This window comes from Sminthopsis crassicaudata, chromosome 2 (assembly GCF_048593235.1).
Source record: "Sminthopsis crassicaudata isolate SCR6 chromosome 2, ASM4859323v1, whole genome shotgun sequence".
In the NCBI taxonomy this organism is placed as follows: domain Eukaryota; kingdom Metazoa; phylum Chordata; class Mammalia; order Dasyuromorphia; family Dasyuridae; genus Sminthopsis; species Sminthopsis crassicaudata.
The window spans coordinates 271,999,248-272,018,321 of NC_133618.1; the positions used below are offsets into that span (position 1 = coordinate 271,999,248).

General features: G+C 50.6%; 1 protein-coding gene across 1 annotated transcript in view; it reads right to left on the reverse strand.

Annotated features, from left to right (window-relative positions):
* SPTBN5 (spectrin beta, non-erythrocytic 5) overlaps nucleotides 1-19,074 on the reverse strand; it is a gene marked incomplete at its 3' end in the record, with an annotated part of 110,582 nt that overhangs the window by 36,243 nt on the left and 55,265 nt on the right. The window contains 11 exon segments of the mRNA XM_074284787.1: nucleotides 1,834-1,929; nucleotides 2,586-2,777; nucleotides 3,588-3,743; nucleotides 4,828-4,995; nucleotides 6,164-6,268; nucleotides 6,831-7,121; nucleotides 8,525-8,728; nucleotides 10,369-10,548; nucleotides 11,461-11,571; nucleotides 18,214-18,328; nucleotides 18,790-18,935. Of these exon segments, the coding sequence (XP_074140888.1) occupies nucleotides 1,834-1,929; nucleotides 2,586-2,777; nucleotides 3,588-3,743; nucleotides 4,828-4,995; nucleotides 6,164-6,268; nucleotides 6,831-7,121; nucleotides 8,525-8,728; nucleotides 10,369-10,548; nucleotides 11,461-11,571; nucleotides 18,214-18,328; nucleotides 18,790-18,935 (1,764 nt within the window).

Consider the following 19,074-nt stretch of genomic DNA (forward strand, 5'->3'; position numbering starts at 1 on the left):
AATCTCCATTGTCTTTATCTCTGGTGACTTTGAGACCACCGATTAATGTCTTGGTTATTTGTTAGCCTAATTAATAAAATGACTACAAATTAGCTCTAAAATCTGTCTCTCAGCTTTTTCATTTGTCTCATCTTCTTACATTTCCTGAACACGAGACCTGCCATCACTGTTGTCACAGTGCTTTTGTTCACTATTCCCCGTGCCTGGAATGCATGCCCTTCTCACTTCCATGTCTTAGAATCACTTGTTTCGTTCAGACCTCAGCTCCATTGCCATCCTCACAGACCTGATGATGGCCTCTCCTCCCCACTTTTAGATTTACCTTGTGTTTCTTTGGTATATTCTAATATACAAACATACAGTCTGTTCTAACAGTCCTTGAGAGCAGGCTCTGTCTTGTTTTTGTTTTTGGATCCATCCTTAGTATCTAGGCCCATGTCGTACAGACCCGGGGGGGGGGGCACTAATCAATGCTCTGTTGATTGATTGAAGCAGCAGAGCTGGATTTTGAACTGAGGACCTCTAATTCTAGAACCTCAGGACCACATTGCTCCTACCACTGGAAAGCTCACATTCTACTTGCTAACATAAATTAGCAACCTGTTCCCAAAAGAGTTTGGAATAAAAAAGATCTTTTTAAAGACAGTGAGGGGGAGGTAAGATAGCTATGGGGATCTAAGAAAGCTCAATTTCGTGACTAATTGAAATGTATAAAGTGGAGATGGAGTTTCTCTAGATGAATAAGTAAAAAGCAAGAAACAGCATGGGAGGAAAAAAAGCTTTCAGAGTTTGCTCAGGCTGTCGAACCCTAGGGATTTCTTTTGATCACAGGGTCAGAAAACCATAGAGCTGGAGCTGGAAGAAACCTCAGAGACCACTTAATCTCACTCTTTCATTTTACAAATGAAAAGGTGAAGTACAGATTGATTAAGTAATTTGTCCAAAGACTTGTGGGTAGTGCAGAGGCGGGATATAAACCTAGGAGCTCTGATTCTCAAGTCTATGTTTTTTCCCTTCCTGAAATCTGACCAGTTTCTATGTTTGGGATTAATGTGTGTCCAAGTAAGTAATCCTCTACATCAGAAGTGTTGACTCAGAATCAGATTAAAATACCATTGGGAAATATTTTACAAAATAAAAATAAAGGACCTAGACAATCTCAATATGTGGTTTTCTAAGTCAATTGGTACCAATGTAGATAAGATTTAATGGCCCCATTTTCATCATCATCATCATCATCATCATCATCATTATTTTGGAGACAATTGGAGTTAAGCGACTTGTCCAGGGTCACACATCTAGTAAGTGTCTGAGGCTGGATTTGAAACGACCCCATTTCTATTTGAATTTTACTCCATTTATTTATATGGTATGCTTATGTGTAGCTTCCATGTCCAAAACTATCCTTCCTACCCAGCTGTCGTATTTCCTGCAATTTTACCATTGGAAATTCATTTTCATTGACTATCCCTCTCTTACGTCTTTTAGAATGCAAATATCGCAGAATGGATTAAGTGATAAGTTACTACTATTTGACTGGAAATACCTTAAATAAGATATATTAATCAAATTAATTTTCTTGACAGCTAGAGAACACTGGGGGAAGGGGTGGGAGGATGCAGGGAAAGGAATAAGAGAAGTACTGGGGTGGGGGGGAGTGGAGGGAAGAGCCCTAGAAAGAAAAGCTCCGAGAACTCAGATGATTTTGGTTAGCTTCCCAATTTCCCCTCGGGGCAGCTGTGTTGGCTAGTGGGGAAGTATAGAAGTTGCCATACATTCACCAACACTTCACTCTCCCTGCTCAGCATCCCTTACAACTCTTATGCCTCTTACCCCTAAGGCAGCGCCTCGGAATTCCCTTAGCCGTCTGCTGAGCTGTAGACAGTGTTCATAGTCTCGTCCCAAGTCTCCAACATTCACCATCACTTCCTGGGAGAAAAGAGAGGGTTCTATTCTTGGCACATAAATGCGTTCCCATTCATTCATACTATACGTTGCCCAAGGGGTTGCTGCTCTACTTTGGCACAGGAATTTCCACAATGGGAGTTCCCTATAATGATACAATCACAGGTCTAGATCAAATTATATATATTCATATGGAGACACATATCTCTATATGGATACGTTTTTTACAAAACATATTTATGTATGCACATATATATTTATATATGTAAATATATAATATAATGCTCACATATAATACTATATCTATATTACATGTATATATTGATAGATATGTAAATATAGAATGATGATGTGTATTTTATATAGATGTATATGGGGATATATTTACAAATATAAAAGTTATACTATTGCTATCACATATGATATACAAATATAGGGTATATTTTATATGTCAATATGTATATAGAAATATATGTAGATATAGAAAATATATAAGGTAGTAACAATGATATAATGTAGAATATTCTTAGAGATGTAAATATATAGAGACATATAAATATATATTTGTGTGTGTGTATATATATAATATTCCTGTATATGCATATATATCTACAGATACAGTAAGATATATGTGTGTGTATGTATAACACATAGATCCATCCACAAGTACACATTCCTACCTTCTCCCTGATCCAGGCTTCCACTTGGTCCACCCGCTGCAGAAACTCTAAGAAGTCCCGCTTGTCCTCCAGGCCCCTGCCCCTGGCGTCCATGACCTGTCTCAGCTGGCGCCAATGCTCCTGAAGCCTCTGCTGTTTCCCCAGGATCTCTTTAGCTCGAGGATGGCTCTGGGCCAGGAGACCTTCTGCCTCCTACAAAGAGGTCCAGGCAGAAAGAGAATAATGTCTTCTCAGTCCTGTGGCTAACGTGGACCACTCCCCCTTTCTCTGTCCCAGAGCCTGCCCCCCCAACCTTCCTGACAGGGCCATTCCCCCTCTTCCCAGCTGCACACTGACCATGCTCTCCCATTCCCCACCCCCACCCCCTTCCCTCCTCACTTTTCTGGCCCTTGCCAGAGGTGGTGGAGCACTCAGGCCTGACTTAGCTTAACAATCCCAGCCCTTGCCCGGGATCTGAGGCCTTCTACTCAGGGGCCCTGGGCTTTCCCACTCATCCTGCAAAGCAAACTCTCCTAAAAGCAGGGATGTGCTAGAGCCAGAGCATACAGGCTACAAGAGCCAACTGTTAAATTTGCAGTGTAAGCATTCAGGAGTCAGCACATGCTACAAATCAGGGCTTGATCTTTATTTTGTTTTGTTGTCTAGATTTAGAAAATGATGGAAAAATGTCGATAATGCCGAATAAATTTAAAAGTCTGTCGTGGGCACATTCTTCCTTACAGAGAGTAGGTTGTGAAGCATTTAATGGCATGGTGCTGCTTAGTCAGCTAGTGGCTCAATGGATACCCCCTGGGCTTAGACTCAGGAGATCTCATCTCCCTGAGCTCAAATTCACTCACATACTTACTAGCTCGGCAAGTTTGCCTCAGTTTACTCCTCTGTAAAATGAACTGGAGAGGGAAATAGCAAACCCCTGCAATATCTGTAGCTCAGACACAACTGCTCTGACTTGATAATAAAAAGCTGCTTAAATGTGAATTCTTTGAGAGTGTGTACTGTTACCTCAGTGACATGGGTTATAACCTCCTCATGCGCCTGGACCTCAGCCTCAAAAACCTGGTGTTTCTGTAAGCATTTCAGCTTGTCCTTCAGGGCACCAGAACCCCAAGGGCTTGATTCTTCTAGCTGCTGAATCTTCTCCTGGATCCAGTCTTCTGCCTGGACCCACCAGTGGCAGGTAGGAGGAGGGTAAGTTATAACTCAGATTCTCCTGAGCCTAGGGCCTAGCTGCACCTTGCCAGCTCTGCACAGCACCCTGTTACCCTATCATTACCTAGTCCTATACAGACCCTATACAAACCATGCTCTGGATGCAGATCAAGTGTATTGGTAGCTGAAATTAGGAGACTTTCCTAACTCCTCCCCCTCCTTCTACCTTCCTCTTAGTGCCTTCTTCCCTCAAAGTATCTTCTATATTCTCTCTTTCTTCCCTCTAATCCCTTTTTCTCCCTTTCCCTCTCCCTCTCTCTTTCCCTGTCCCTCCTTCTTTCCTCCCTCTCTCTCTCTCTCTCTCTCTCTCTCTCTCTCTCTCTCTCTCTCTCTCTCTCTCTCTCTCTCTCTCTCTCTCTCTTCTTTCTCCCTCCCTGTCCTTCTGTCTCTGTCTTCGCCTCTCTGTCTTTCTGTTTCTCTGTCTCTGCCTCTCTGTGTCCCTCCCCCGTTTTTTGCTATCTGTCTATGTCTCTCATTTCCTTCCTCCCCCCCTCTGTCTCTCTCTCTCTCTCTCTGTGTCTCTGTCTCTGTGTCTGCATCATCTCTGTGTCTCTATCTCTCTTGATGTACATAGTTATTTCCAAGTTGTCTCTGATTAGAATATGAGTTCTTTGAGGGCAGGGACCATATGTTTTTGCCTCTGCATCCCCAGCTCTTAGCCCAATGCCTAGAACATAGTAAACACTTAACAAGGGTTTGTTGGATAATGGATTAGAATTATTATCTGGGCCTAGGTTGATAACCTGGAAGTTTCTGGATAGGGCAGTTCCCTTGCTATGTTAAGCCAGTATTACTAGAAAACTAGGCAGATGTTCCTTAAAGACTCAGTGAATGCTTGCCATCACTGAGAGAAGGGATCAAAGGGGACACTAAGGAAACTCTCAAGATTGCTGGAATTAGGAGATCTTGGGGGTTCTGGAGGAGGCTGAAGGCTCTTTTTAGATGTTCAAAGCCCCCAGACTATTAGGGACTGCTTTGTGTTGTTCAATTGTCCTGTCCATGACTGCTCTGCTGGTCCGGCCCTGGTTCTGACCTCAGCCACATCCCTGGTGAAACTCGCCAGCAACAGAGTGGTACGTAGGGCTTCCCCATGGCTATGGGCCTGCTCCTTTACTCGTCTTCGTCGCTCCCACACCAATTTCAGTAATTCATGCACCTCAGCTCCCTTGAGATGCTTTGCCTGGTCCTGCAGGGCTGCCTCCTGTGGGAGAGGAGGAGGTGTTTGCGGCCTGTTATCACCCCTCTAGGCTCAATCTCGCTGCACAAGCCTATTTTTGCAGGCCAGTCTTTCCTAAGGCAAATTTATAGGGAACAAGAAGCAGACCCATTACCCTACTATCAGAACCCTATCCCTTATCTCTGCAAGGCTGGGGGATACAGTGCAGAGTCTTTCATCCTTCTGAAGAAGACCAAGAATGATGATGGCAATAATAACAACAACAATTAACTTTTGATTAGCATTTTAAGCTTTAGAAGGTTCTTTATGCATATTATCTCATTTAATAAACAGCCCTTTGAAGTAGGTGTTCTCATTACCATCCTTGGTTTATAGATAAAGAAACTGAAACTGAGAGAAGTGACGTGATCAGGGTCATACAGCAGAGAGTTTAAGAGCCTTGGAACATCACCTAATTAGGAAGTGTCTAAGGCAGAATCTGAACTTGGGTCTTTGTGACTCTAAGTCCAGTGTTCTATCTACAATGACAATCACTCACATTTCTATAATAAAGCAAGCACAGCATGTTTTCTTTACAAAATCCCTGAGAAGTAAGGAGTACAGGATTATCACCCTCATTTTACAGATGAAAAAACCAAGACCAAGAGAGATAAAAACCACTTTTCCAGGGCCACAGCTAGTATTTGTCAAGATCAGGATTTAAAAATTAATTTTTTCTATCTCTGAGCCTAGTACTTTCCCCTCAAATAAACCATATTGTCCAAGCTAGATTAAGCAATCTCTCCAGGGATAGTTAGGAGACAGCATGGCGCAGTGGACAAAGGCTTGCACTTGGATTTTCGATGCCCTTGCTTCAGATACTTCCAGCTGTGTGATGTTTGGCCGGGTTCTTGACCTGAGTCCCAGCTTTCTTATCTAATAAATAAGAATGGATTAAGTAGCCTAAAAGTTACCTGAAAGGTCTAAAATTAGGATCTTGTGATCCCAAGTTGATCCTTAAGGTGTTGGGAAAAGCCAATTTAGGTCCTGCATTTACTTTATGTTGCTCCCTCATCTATCCTGTCTATTTCCCACATACAACTCATAATATTTTGACTCATTCCTCCCATTGTTAGACTTCTCTGTGATCCTTCATGCCAGACTTCAGGCAGAAACTGACCAGAACCTCCCAGTTTCCCTCTGAGTCCATCACCTTCTCATCTTGGCCCGCCAGAACCTTTTGGAAAGCTTCATGTTTCCGGATCAATCTCTCCAGTCCCTCCACTGAGCTGTCCAAGGTACTGGTTTTTAGATAGACCTGGACCAAAGAGAAGAATGGTGAGCCAATTTGGTGGAAACATAAAGCAGATGGATTGGGGGAGGGGGGGGAGGGTGTTGCTTAACTTCCCAGGGCCTTACTTTCCATATCTGCAAAAAGAAGGGATTGTCCCAGCTGACCTCCGAGATCTACTACAGGAACAAGTCTATGGTCTCATGACTCAGTCCCAGCTTCTGCTGGTGAAAGAATTGGAGTGTCCACCCTGGCTTGTAGCCACATTGAAGGGTGTGCTTTTCTTCTCGTTTTTCCTATAACATTTTGTTCATCACAATCTATCCCTTTCCACACTATTTATGTATATATCTTATGAGAGATCCTGGAGGGCTGGGACTATGACATTTTTCATCAGTTTACTTGCTGAAGTGGATCAAGTCTGTATACTTCCTGCTTCTATAGCAGGGGTTCAGGTGAGGAAAAAATAGAAAGCATAGAAGTGTGTGTGTGTGTGTGTAAGTATGTGAGGAAGGGGAGAGAGGGGAAATTAATGGGGGAGAAATAATGGAGAATATAGGGAAACAAAGGTGGGAGGATGGGCACTAACCTCCTGGGCAGTGAGGATCTTATTGAAGTGGTCACAGTCTCTGCGGAAGAGCTGTCCAAGGTGCATGGACATTAACTGCTCCTGCTTTTCTTCCCAAGCCTGGAACACCTTCTGCCTCACTTCCTGTAGGGCTCCCAGCTTTTCCTGGATCTGGAGCACATAGAGGGTCGGAATGGTCGTGGGGTGGTCTGAGAAAGGTGGTGTTGGAGGAAAGGGCAGAATTTCTAGTGAAGAGTTATAATCATTAGTACAGTGGAAAGAGACTTGGACTAGGAAGTAGGTCATCAGGGTTCAAATACTTGTCCTGTTATAAATGACATGATCTTGAACAAGTTACTTGATTTCTCAGGGCAATGGTTTCTTCATCTCCAGAAGAATGGGACTAGTCCAGAAGATCTCTAACACGGAAGTAATTAATCTTTTCTGGGTCATTGACTTCTTCGGTAGGCTGGTGAAATCTATGGATTCTTTCTCAAAATAAAATTTTTAAATGCATAAAATAAAATATTTAACATTACAAAAGAAACCAATTATATAGAAATACACATACCAAAATATACACGCACACACATAAGTGTTAATATACACATAATATATGTGATAGGTTCTTTTTTTTTTTTCCTGAGCTGGGGTTAAGTGACTTGCTCAGGGTCACACAGCTGGGAAGTGTTAAGTGTCTGAGACCAAATTTGAACTCAGGTCCTCCTGAATTCAGGGCTAGTGCTCTATCCACTGCGCCACCTAGCTGCCCCCCACATAATATATAAATAACATGTGTGTACACTATATATGCAACACCTGTATGTATTAAATACATTCATGTATGCTATATACACACGCATGTGTGCAGCTCTTGATGTGTATATTGAATACACACATGCAGTTATCCCTTCCTCATCTTTCCCCATCTTGGGCTTTGATATATCACAGGTTGGCAAAAAAAATTGAATGGAATTTTTGGGGAGATTTGCAGAAGCCTCATCTGACATGCAAAGGCTAGCAAAAAAAAAACAAAACACTGAGCCTATGACCAAAAGCTTAACCTAAATTTCACAATAAGGTACTGTAAAAACCTCATAAAAGAATAAGAAAAAAATCAGACTTCTTTTCTGGTACAAAGGGAGGGCCAAAAATTTTATGGGGATTTTCCATACCTCTGAACCCTCCAAACCCCTAACTCACTACAATGTGGAAGGAGTAACGTGTGTGTGTGTGTGTGTGTGTGTGTGTGCATTCAACACATCTCAGGATAAGAAGTCCCGAAGGTTTCTTTCCAGTTCTAATGTTTGAGAATTCTTGTAACAGTACATAACCCCTATCCTATCCCAACCTTCATTTCTCTTTTGTCCCATGCCCTCTCCCTCTTGCAGTATAGGAAAATGAAATAATGCGGACTCTGGAATCAGGGGGCCTGGGTTCAAATGCCACATCTCTCATCAACTACCTTATCACCTTGGACGAGTTAATTGGGATTCCTGGACCCGAGTTTGGGGAGATTTGGATTGGCTGGCTCTATCCAGAAGTAGAGTTATGTTCCTACGTTCTTGTATGTGTCAGGGCAAGCTCCTTCTGTGTTCACAGGTATTGACCAGAATGTCACCAAAGTAGGGGAGGGGTTGAATTAAAAAAAAAAAGGGGGGGTGGAATGAGGCAGGGTGTGGAGGCCCTGGGGACACCCTGGAGCAAAGAGCTACCTCTTCCATAGGGGCTCCCTCCTCAAGAAGCAGCCCCTGCCCCAGCTGAACTGCCTGCTGGTACGCCTCCTCCTGGGCCACTAGCTTGTCCTGGATGTCCTGATGCATACTGAGCTGCAGGTGGCTGCTACTGGCATCTCGAGATGTTTCCTTTGCCTGCAGCTCCCTCTGGACTCCGGTCGCCCACGTTGCGTACTCCTGAACCTGCCCCCCAGCCCCAGAGAGAACAGCGGGAGTCAGGCACAAGCAGGAATGCAGAGAAGCAGTCCTCCCATAAATAGACCCACCAACGTACACATTATATACAAATATCAGAGGTACTGAATCACAGACCTTAGAAATAATTTCATCCAATCACGTCATCTTCCAGATGGAAAGTGAGGCTGAGAGAGGATGAGTTAACTTGCCCAACATCACACAGATAGTCAGAGAACAGAGTCTGTATTTGAACTCAGGCCCCATATTTCAAGAACAGCATTCTTTCCATTGTAGTATACATCACTCCTTTCAGATACCCACTGGTTAAATACCCCCAGTTCTTCAGATGTGGGCAGCTCAGAGCCTGTAGTGTGAGTGAGGGGCTCCTGGAACCTGCCTTCCTGTCTGTGGTCAGCCTTGTCTGACACTTTCCAGAAGTAGACCCTCACTGTCCTCCAGCCAGCTCACTTTCATCGTTGTCCCCCAAACCAGTGGTTTTATTCTTACCTTTCCATCTTTTCCTGTGATTGCTTCCCCCTGCTAGAACCCTCTCCTTTCTCTTCTACTTGCCTGAATCTTACTTTTCCTTCCTGGCTCCACTCAAGTCCTACTTCTTGCTGGAAGCCCTCCCTGCTTTCTCTTCTCTGAACTCTACAGTTCTCATAGTCTGTCCCCCCAACTAAGAATGTACTTATTACAATATTAGTTATTGGTTCAATATTAGCTATTTCCTCAAGTAGGGCAAGGACCAAGTCTTACACGTCTGTATCTGTCATTGCATCCAGCCTAGTGCTAAACATATAAAAATGCAAATGATTGGGTCACATCTATAGGACATAAGAGGACTAATTTTTCCACCACTTTTGGGTCCCTTGTTCTTACTAGCTCTTACACCAGCTGACCCCCTGGATTAGGGGTCCTCAAACTTTTTAAATAGGAGGCCAGTTCACTGTCCCTCAGACTGTGGGAGGCCGGACTACAGTAAAAACAAAAGCTCACAGTCTCCGCCCCTCACCCCATTTGCCATAACCCTCGGGGCCGCATTTGGCCCTCGGGCTGTAGTTTGAGAACCCCTGCCCTAGATGAACACCTCTTTGCTTATCTTCTCACAGATCTCATTTCCCAAGTTGTACTTACCTGTTTGGCTGCCCCCAACTACACTGGCCCTCACATCTACATTCCCTTCTGTGCTTGTACACAATATCCTTGAGTCCTTTTGAGAGCTGGTATGGGGTCATGGGCAGAGTCAGCCTCAGGGTCAGGATTTAAGTCCTACCTTTGATACATGCTGACTGTGTGAGTCTGGGCAAGTCACTTAGTTCTCAGTGCCCCAGGAATCTCTAAAATGCTAAGGTGTAGAGCAGCCCTGGTAGGAGTCTTTACCTGGAGTTCCTGTATCATCTAAATCAGAGGTTTGGTCTAAAACAAGCATCTAGGTGTTGGAACTGCAAAGTTAAAATACAAATAGTCCCTGTCCTCAAGGAGCTTACAATCTATACTCTAACCTCCAAGTCTAATCCAAAACAAGTATGTAAGGCTCTAGGTGCTGAGATGCAAAGTTTTTTCAAAAAAAAATAAAAAAATAGCTGAGTCCACTTTCTGTACCCTGCCCCTCCAAGTTCCAAGGTGCACTGGGGAATTCTCACCGCAGCATGGAAGCCCGTGAGCAAGCAGGCGTGCTCCAGCTCTCCCCGGCGCCTCTCCACCTGCTGCCTCAGTGACTCCCAGCTCTGCACCACGGCCTCTTGCTGCCTCTGCAGGGCCTCCGCCTGAGCTCCTGAGCAAAGCTTCTGCATCTCATCAGCCGCATCCAGCAGCTCCTGCAGCTGAGGAAGGGGAGGGGTCAGCAGGCTGAGAACTGTGGGCTCAGCGAGCACATGGAAGCAAAGGGGACCTGGACACCCCTCCTCTCCCACTTACTGCAGGACACCAATTTTGGAAAAAGCACCAGCCTCGCCTTACCATATGGGAGACAGAAGCCAAGGGAACAACAGACAGAGTCCTCACTTTCCTCTCCAGACCATCTCCCTGGCTCCCCAAGACTTCTTCCTCCAATGCCCCAGAAATCTCTTCACCCGGGTCCCCCAGTCCTGGGTTACTCACATTGGAACTACCTTCAGCTTCCGGAGCCCCTGGCTGTTCCTCCCAGAACTTCCATTTCAAGGAAAACACTCTGTCCCGTTTCCAGTCTCTCCAGGTTATATTGTGACTTTCTCTACAATGACCCCTGGCCAGATACTTTCATCTCTTTTATTCTCTCCTTTCTCTTTCCCACCCCACCTCTCCTTTCACCTGTCCGGCTTTCTAGGCAACTTGAGGTCAGAAAGAAAATCTGTCTGTGATTGTATTTGTGTTCCCAGTATAAAACGCAGTGCCCGGCACACAGTAAGTGTTTAATAAGTGATTGCTGACTCCACCTGCTCAGGTACACCCCCCCAGGCCCACATTCACCCCTATCAAGGCAAGGCTGGGGATCCCCCAGAATCCCAGATCCAGCGAGCATTGGGAGCCAGCTTGGAACATGATCTGGTAGAACCGTCTCCTTCTGGCGGATGAAGAATTTAGAGAAGTGACTTGCTCTAGGGAGTGTCGGGGGTGGGATCTGCCCACAGGCTTTTCCAGCCCCGGGTCTGCCCCTCCTGAATCACTGCCTCTCTGGCTTCCGGAAGCATCCGGGGATGTGAAGGCCCCACGGGCCGGACTCGGGAGGTGCCACGCAGGGGCAGCCGCCGACTTACTTGCCGCTCGGTGCCCACGAGCTCGTGTTCCAGCTCCTCGTGCCGCCGGAGCTGGGCCTGGGCCCCCGGCCTATCCTGGGCCACATGGTCAGGAAGGCAGGCGCCTTTCTCCTGGGGAGAAACAATTGTCCTCTTAAGCATCATAGGCTGGGATGTTGCTGCGGGGTGGGTGATGATGGGTTGGTAGATGTAGAAAAATATGGGAAGACTCGACCTTATGGAAGATGTTATCTTCGGAGAGACAAGCGTTATAGAGCTGTCTATGAAGGGGCAGATGTGTGCGCTCATGGATGTGTGCGCGAAGGGGCGGATGTGTGTGCTCATGGATGTGTGCGCTCATGGATGTGTGCGCTCATGGATGTGTGAGCTCATGGATGTGTGAGCTCATGGATGTGTGCGCTCATGGATGTGTGCGCTCATGGATGTGTGAGCTCATGGATGTGTGAGCTCATGGATGTGTGCGCGAAGGGGCAGGTGTGTGCGCTCATGGATGTGTGCGCTCATGGATGTGTGAGCTCATGGATGTGTGCGCGAAGGGGCGGGTGTGTGCGCTCATGGATGTGTGAGCTCATGGATGTGTGCGCGAAGGGGCGGGTGTGTGCGCTCATGGATGTGTGCGCTCATGGATGTGTGCGCGAAGGGGCGGGTGTGTGCGCTCATGGATGTGTGAGCTCATGGATGTGTGCGCGAAGGGGCGGGTGTGTGCGCTCATGGATGTGTGAGCTCATGGATGTGTGCGCGAAGGGGCGGGTGTGTGCGCTCATGGATGTGTGCGCTCATGGATGTGTGCGCTCATGGATGTGTGAGCTCATGGATGTGTGCGCGAAGGGGCGGATGTGTGTGCTCATGGATGTGTGAGCTCATGGATGTGTGCGCGAAGGGGCGGATGTGTGTGCTCATGGATGTGTGCGCTCATGGAATGTGTGCGCTCATGGATGTGTGCGCTCATGGATGTGTGCGCTCATGGATGTGTGAGCTCATGGATGTGTGCGCGAAGGGGAAGGTGTGTGCGCTCATGGATGTGTGCGCTCATGGATGTGTGCGCGAAGGGGCGGATGTGTGTGCTCATGGATGTGTGCGCTCATGGATGTGTGCAAGAAGGGGTGGGTGTGTGCGCTCATGGATGTGTGCGCGAAGGGGCGGATGTGTGTGCTCATGGATGTGTGCGCTCATGGATGTGTGCGCGAAGGGTGGGTGTGTGCGCTCATGGATGTGTGCGCTCATGGATGTGTGAGCTCATGGATGTGTGCGCGAAGGGGCAGGTGTGTGCGCTCATGGATGTGTGCGCTCATGGATGTGTGAGCTCATGGATGTGTGCGCGAAGGGGCGGATGTGTGTGCTCATGGATGTGTGCGCTCATGGATGTGTGAGCTCATGGATGTGTGCGCGAAGGGGCAGGTGTGTGCGCTCATGGATGTGTGAGCTCATGGATGTGTGCGCGAAGGGGCGGATGTGTGTGCTCATGGATGTGTGAGCTCATGGATGTGTGCGCGAAGGGGCGGGTGTGTGCGCTCATGGATGTGTGCACTCATGGATGTGTGAGCTCATGGATGTGTGCGCGAAGGGGCGGGTGTGTGCGCTCATGGATGTGTGAGCTCATGGATGTGTGCGCGAAGGGGTGGGTGTGTGCGCTCATGGATGTGTGAGCTCATGGATGTGTGCGCGAAGGGGCGGATGTGTGTGCTCATGGATGTGTGCGCTCATGGATGTGTGCGCTCATGGATGTGTGAGCTCATGGATGTGTGCGCGAAGGGGCAGGTGTGTGCGCTCATGGATGTGTGCGCTCATGGATGTGTGAGCTCATGGATGTGTGCGCGAAGGGGCGGGTGTGTGCGCTCATGGATGTGTGAGCTCATGGATGTGTGCGCTCATGGATGTGTGAGCTCATGGATGTGTGCGCGAAGGGGCGGATGTGTGCGCTCATGGATGTGTGAGCTCATGGATGTGTGCACGAAGGGGCGGATGTGTGTGCTCATGGATGTGTGCGCTCATGGATGTGTGAGCTCATGGATGTGTGCGCGAAGGGGCGGGTGTGTGCGCTCATGGATGTGTGAGCTCATGGATGTGTGCGCGAAGGGGCGGGTGTGTGCGCTCATGGATGTGTGAGCTCATGGATGTGTGCGCGAAGGGGCGGGTGTGTGCGTTCATGGATGTGTGCGCTCATGGATGTGTGCGCGAAGGGGCGGGTGTGTGCGTTCATGGATGTGTGCGCTCATGGATGTGTGCGCGAAGGGGCGGGTGTGTGCGCTCATGGATGTGTGAGCTCATGGATGTGTGCGCTCATGGATGTGTGAGCTCATGGATGTGTGCGCGAAGGGGCGGGTGTGTGCGCTCATGGATGTGTGAGCTCATGGATGTGTGCGCGAAGGGGCGGGTGTGTGCGCTCATGGATGTGTGAGCTCATGGATGTGTGCGCGAAGGGGCGGGTGTGTGTGCTCATGGATGTGTGAGCTCATGGATGTGTGTGCGAAGGGGCGGGTGTGTGCGCTCATGGATGTGTGAGCTCATGGATGTGTGCGCAAAGGGGCGGGTGTGTGCGCTCATGGATGTGTGCGCTCATGGATGTGTGCGCGAAGGGGCGGGTGTGTGCGCTCATGGATGTGTGAGCTCATGGATGTGTGTGCGAAGGGGCGGGTGTGTGCGCTCATGGATGTGTGCGCTCATGGATGTGTGAGCTCATGGATGTGTGCGCAAAGGGGCGGGTGTGTGCGCTCATGGATGTGTGCGCTCATGGATGTGTGCGCGAAGGGGCGGGTGTGTGCGCTCATGGATGTGTGAGCTCATGGATGTGTGCACGAAGGGGCGGGTGTGTGCGCTCATGGATGTGTGCGCTCATGGATGTGTGCGCGAAGGGGCGGATGTGTGCGCTCATGGATGTGTGAGCTCATGGATGTGTGCGCGAAGGGGCGGGTGTGTGCGCTCATGGATGTGTGAGCTCATGGATGTGTGAGCTCATGGATGTGTGCGCGAAGGGGCGGATGTGTGTGCTCATGGATGTGTGCGCTCATGGATGTGTGCGCTCATGGATGTGTGCGCTCATGGATGTGTGCGCTCATGGATGTGTGAGCTCATGGATGTGTGCGCGAAGGGGTGGGTGTGTGCGCTCATGGATGTGTGAGCTCATGGATGTGTGCACGAAGGGGCGGATGTGTGTGCTCATGGATGTGTGCGCTCATGGATGTGTGCGCTCATGGATGTGTGAGCTCATGGATGTGTGCGCGAAGGGGCGGATGTGTGTGCTCATGGATGTGTGAGCTCATGGATGTGTGCGCGAAGGGGTGGGTGTGTGCGCTCATGGATGTGTGCGCTCATGGATGTGTGAGCTCATGGATGTGTGCGCGAGGGGCGGGTGTGTGCGCTCATGGATGTGTGCGCGAAGGGGCGGGTGTGTGCGCTCATGGATGTGTGCGCGAAGGGGCGGGTGTGTGCGCTCATGGATGTGTGAGCTCATGGATGTGTGCGGGAAGGGGCGGATGTGTGCGCTCATGGATGTGTGCGCTCATGGATGTGTGAGCTCATGGATGTGTGCGCGAAGGGGCGGGTGTGTGCGCTCATGGATGTGTGCACTCATGGATGTGTGAGCTCATGGATGTGTGCGCGAAGGGGCGGGTGTGTGCGCTCATGGATGTGTGCGCTCATGGGTGTGTGAGCTCATGGATGTGTGCGCGAAGGGGTGGGTGTGTGCGCTCATGGATGTGTGCGCGAAGGGGTGGGTGTGTGCGCTCATGGATGTGTGCGCGAAGGGGGGGTGTGTGCGCTCATGGATGTGTGCGCTCATGGATGTGTGAGCTCATGGATGTGTGCGCGAAGGGGCGGATGTGTGTGCTCATGGATGTGTGCGCTCATGGATGTGTGCGCTCATGGATGTGTGAGCTCATGGATGTGTGCGCGAAGGGGCGGGTGTGTGCGCTCATGGATGTGTGCACGAAGGGGCGGGTGTGTGCGCTCATGGATGTGTGCGCGAAGGGGTGGGTGTGTGCGCTCATGGATGTGTGCGCTCATGGATGTGTGAGCTCATGGATGTGTGCGCGAAGGGGCGGATGTGTGTGCTCATGGATGTGTGCGCTCATGGATGTGTGCGCTCATGGATGTGTGAGCTCATGGATGTGTGCGCGAAGGGGCGGGTGTGTGCGCTCATGGATGTGTGCGCTCATGGATGTGTGAGCTCATGGATGTGTGAGCTCATGGATGTGTGCGCGAAGGGGCGGGTGTGTGCGCTCATGGATGTGTGAGCTCATGGATGTGTGCGCGAAGGGGCGGGTGTGTGCGTTCATGGATGTGTGCGCTCATGGATGTGTGCGCGAAGGGGCGGGTGTGTGCGCTCATGGATGTGTGAGCTCATGGATGTGTGTGCGAAGGGGCGGGTGTGTGCGCTCATGGATGTGTGAGCTCATGGATGTGTGTGCGAAGGGGCGGGTGTGTGTGCTCATGGATGTGTGAGCTCATGGATGTGTGCGCGAAGGGGCGGGTGTGTGCGCTCATGGATGTGTGAGCTCATGGATGTGTGTGCGAAGGGGCGGGTGTGTGTGCTCATGGATGTGTGAGCTCATGGATGTGTGCGCGAAGGGGCGGGTGTGTGTGCTCATGGATGTGTGAGCTCATGGATGTGTGCGCGAAGGGGCGGGTGTGTGTGCTCATGGATGTGTGAGCTCATGGATGTGTGCGCGAAGGGGCGGGTGTGTGCGCTCATGGATGTGTGCGCTCATGGATGTGTGAGCTCATGGATGTGTGCGCAAAGGGGCGGGTGTGTGCGCTCATGGATGTGTGAGCTCATGGATGTGTGCGCGAAGGGGCGGGTGTGTGCGTTCATGGATGTGTGCGCTCATGGATGTGTGCGCGAAGGGGCGGGTGTGTGCGCTCATGGATGTGTGAGCTCATGGATGTGTGCGCGAAGGGGCGGGTGTGTGCGCTCATGGATGTGTGAGCTCATGGATGTGTGCGCGAAGGGGCGGGTGTGTGCGCTCATGGATGTGTGAGCTCATGGATGTGTGCACGAAGGGGCGGATGTGTGTGCTCATGGATGTGTGCGCTCATGGATGTGTGCGCTCATGGATGTGTGAGCTCATGGATGTGTGCGCTCATGGATGTGTGCGCGAAGGGGCGGATGTGTGTGCTCATGGATGTGTGAGCTCATGGATGTGTGCGCGAAGGGGTGGGTGTGTGCGCTCATGGATGTGTGAGCTCATGGATGTGTGCGCGAAGGGGTGGGTGTGTGCGCTCATGGATGTGTGCGCTCATGGATGTGTGAGCTCATGGATGTGTGCGCGAAGGGGCGGGTGTGTGCGCTCATGGATGTGTGCGCGAAGGGGTGGGTGTGTGCGCTCATGGATGTGTGCGCTCATGGATGTGTGAGCTCATGGATGTGTGCGCGAAGGGGCGGGTGTGTGCGCTCATGGATGTGTGCGCGAAGGGGCGGGTGTGTGTGCGCTCATGGATGTGTGCTCATGGATGTGTGAGCTCATGGATGTGTGCGCGAAGGGGTGGGTGTGTGCGCTCATGGATGTGTGCGCTCATGGATGTGTGTGCTCATGGATGTGTGCGCTCATGGATGTGTGAGCTCATGGATGTGTGCGCGAAGGGGTGGGTGTGTGCGCTCATGGATGTGTGAGCTCATGGATGTGTGAGCTCATGGATGTGTGCGCGAAGGGGCGGGTGTGTGCGCTCATGGATGTGTGAGCTCATGGATGTGTGCGCGAAGGGGTGGGTGTGTGCGCTCATGGATGTGTGAGCTCATGGATGTGTGAGCTCATGGATGTGTGCGCGAAGGGGCGGGTGTGTGCGCTCATGGATGTGTGCGCGAAGGGGCGGGTGTGTGTGCTCATGGATGTGTGCGCTCATGGATGTGTGAGCTCATGGATGTGTGCGCGAAGGGGCGGGTGTGTGCGCTCATGGATGTGTGCGCGAAGGGGCGGGTGTGTGTGCTCATGGATGTGTGAGCTCATGGATGTGTGCGCGAAGGGGCGGATGTGTGCGCTCATGGATGTGTGCCCGAAGGGGCGGATGTGTGCGCTCATGGATGTGTGAGCTCATAGATGTGTGCGCGAAGAGGCGGGTTGTGCGCTCATGGATGTCTGTGTCTATGTATGTGTAAATACATCCACACAAATTGTGGTCTTCTTGGAGTGGGGAAGTGGGGGAGTGGAAAGGGTAAAAAACAGAATAAAGCAAAGTGCTCAGCAGAGAACAACCGAAACCTATAAGGAAGCAAAGATGGACAGTCTGAACACAACGGGTAATGTTATTTATTTTTATATTACTTATATTTTTATTATTTATATTGTTACTTAGTCATGTTATTTTTAATAGTATTGTATTTTTTCAAATCCAAAGATAGTTTTTAACATTCTCCTTTGCAAAACCTTGTGTTCCAAATTTTTCTCCCTCTTTTTCCTCCTCCCCCTTCCCGAGGCAGTAAACATGTGCACGGGCACTATTTATTCTATAGGCTACTGCTTCATTTTTTGAGCGCTCTCAGGTTCTGCCGGGCACGTGGCGATGTCTTTTTCCTTTTTATTCAAGTTTTAAAGGGATCCAAAAAATAATTCTCACAAGCGTTTATACGGTTTTTTCATGTCTGCAAGCCGCTTTACAAGCATCATTTGATCCAACCCAGGGGGCAAAGTGAAGCAGAGAGAAATTAGCTGACTCCTTCAGGATTGTGAACCGGTAATGAGGCAAGACTGCCTTATGGCAGTGGGCCGGCCCTCAGAGTCTGGGGGGATGGGGCGGGGGATCTCCCCTCCCCCGCCTTACCTTGATGAGCGCCAGCGCGTCCTCGAGGTCCCGGTGCATCTCCAGCAGTGTCTCCGCGTCCCTGAGCGCCTGGCCACGCGCTTGGGTCAGCCCCCACAGCTCCGCCCACGCGCTCCTGCCCCCGGACACAGGGTGTGAGACCCCAACCCCAAACCTCCCACCCCGCCCGACTCAAACCCTGCTCACTCACTTAGCCTGTTTCCTCATCTTATCAAAAGGGCCGCGAGGGGGAGGGGCAGGTGGCGGCCCGCGCCCGGAATCGGGAGTTCGGATCCAGCCTCGGCCTCGCTGTGCGACCCTGGCCACGCCCCTTAACCCCGCGTGCCTCAGTTTCCCCGTCTGTGAATACTGAGCGGAGGAGGAGACGGCCAAGCGGCCCACGTCTGCTCCGGCGAGGATCACCAGGCGCGGGACGGACCCAATGCCCGACGCCTGCAGCCTTCCTCCCCAGCCTGACTCCGGAGCCCGCCCGAGGCCCAGCCCGAGCCCCCGGTGGGAGGCGGCCTCGGGCGCCTTTCTCGCGGTCTGTGAGCGCCACCCAGTCCCTGGCCCGCTGGGCCCGGCCGGACTACTCACTGAAGCTCCCGCTGCCTCCGGCGGATCTCCTGCGCGCCGCGGGGCCCGCTCTCCAGCAGGGTCTCTGCTAGCCGCTGGCAGGCCGCCACCCGCCTTCCGCCGGACTCCGCCTGGCGCCGCCAGCGCTCGTGCCTGGCCCGCAGGTGCTGAGAGGGAGCGGGAGTCACCTTCCGCCGAGGGGGGGGGGGGGCACGAGCCGGGGGCTCTCACCCGGCGCCCCGAGGCCCGGCTCTTTCCATCTTGTCCCCTCAAGTACTTCCGCAGTCCCAGACTGGGAAGTCAGCA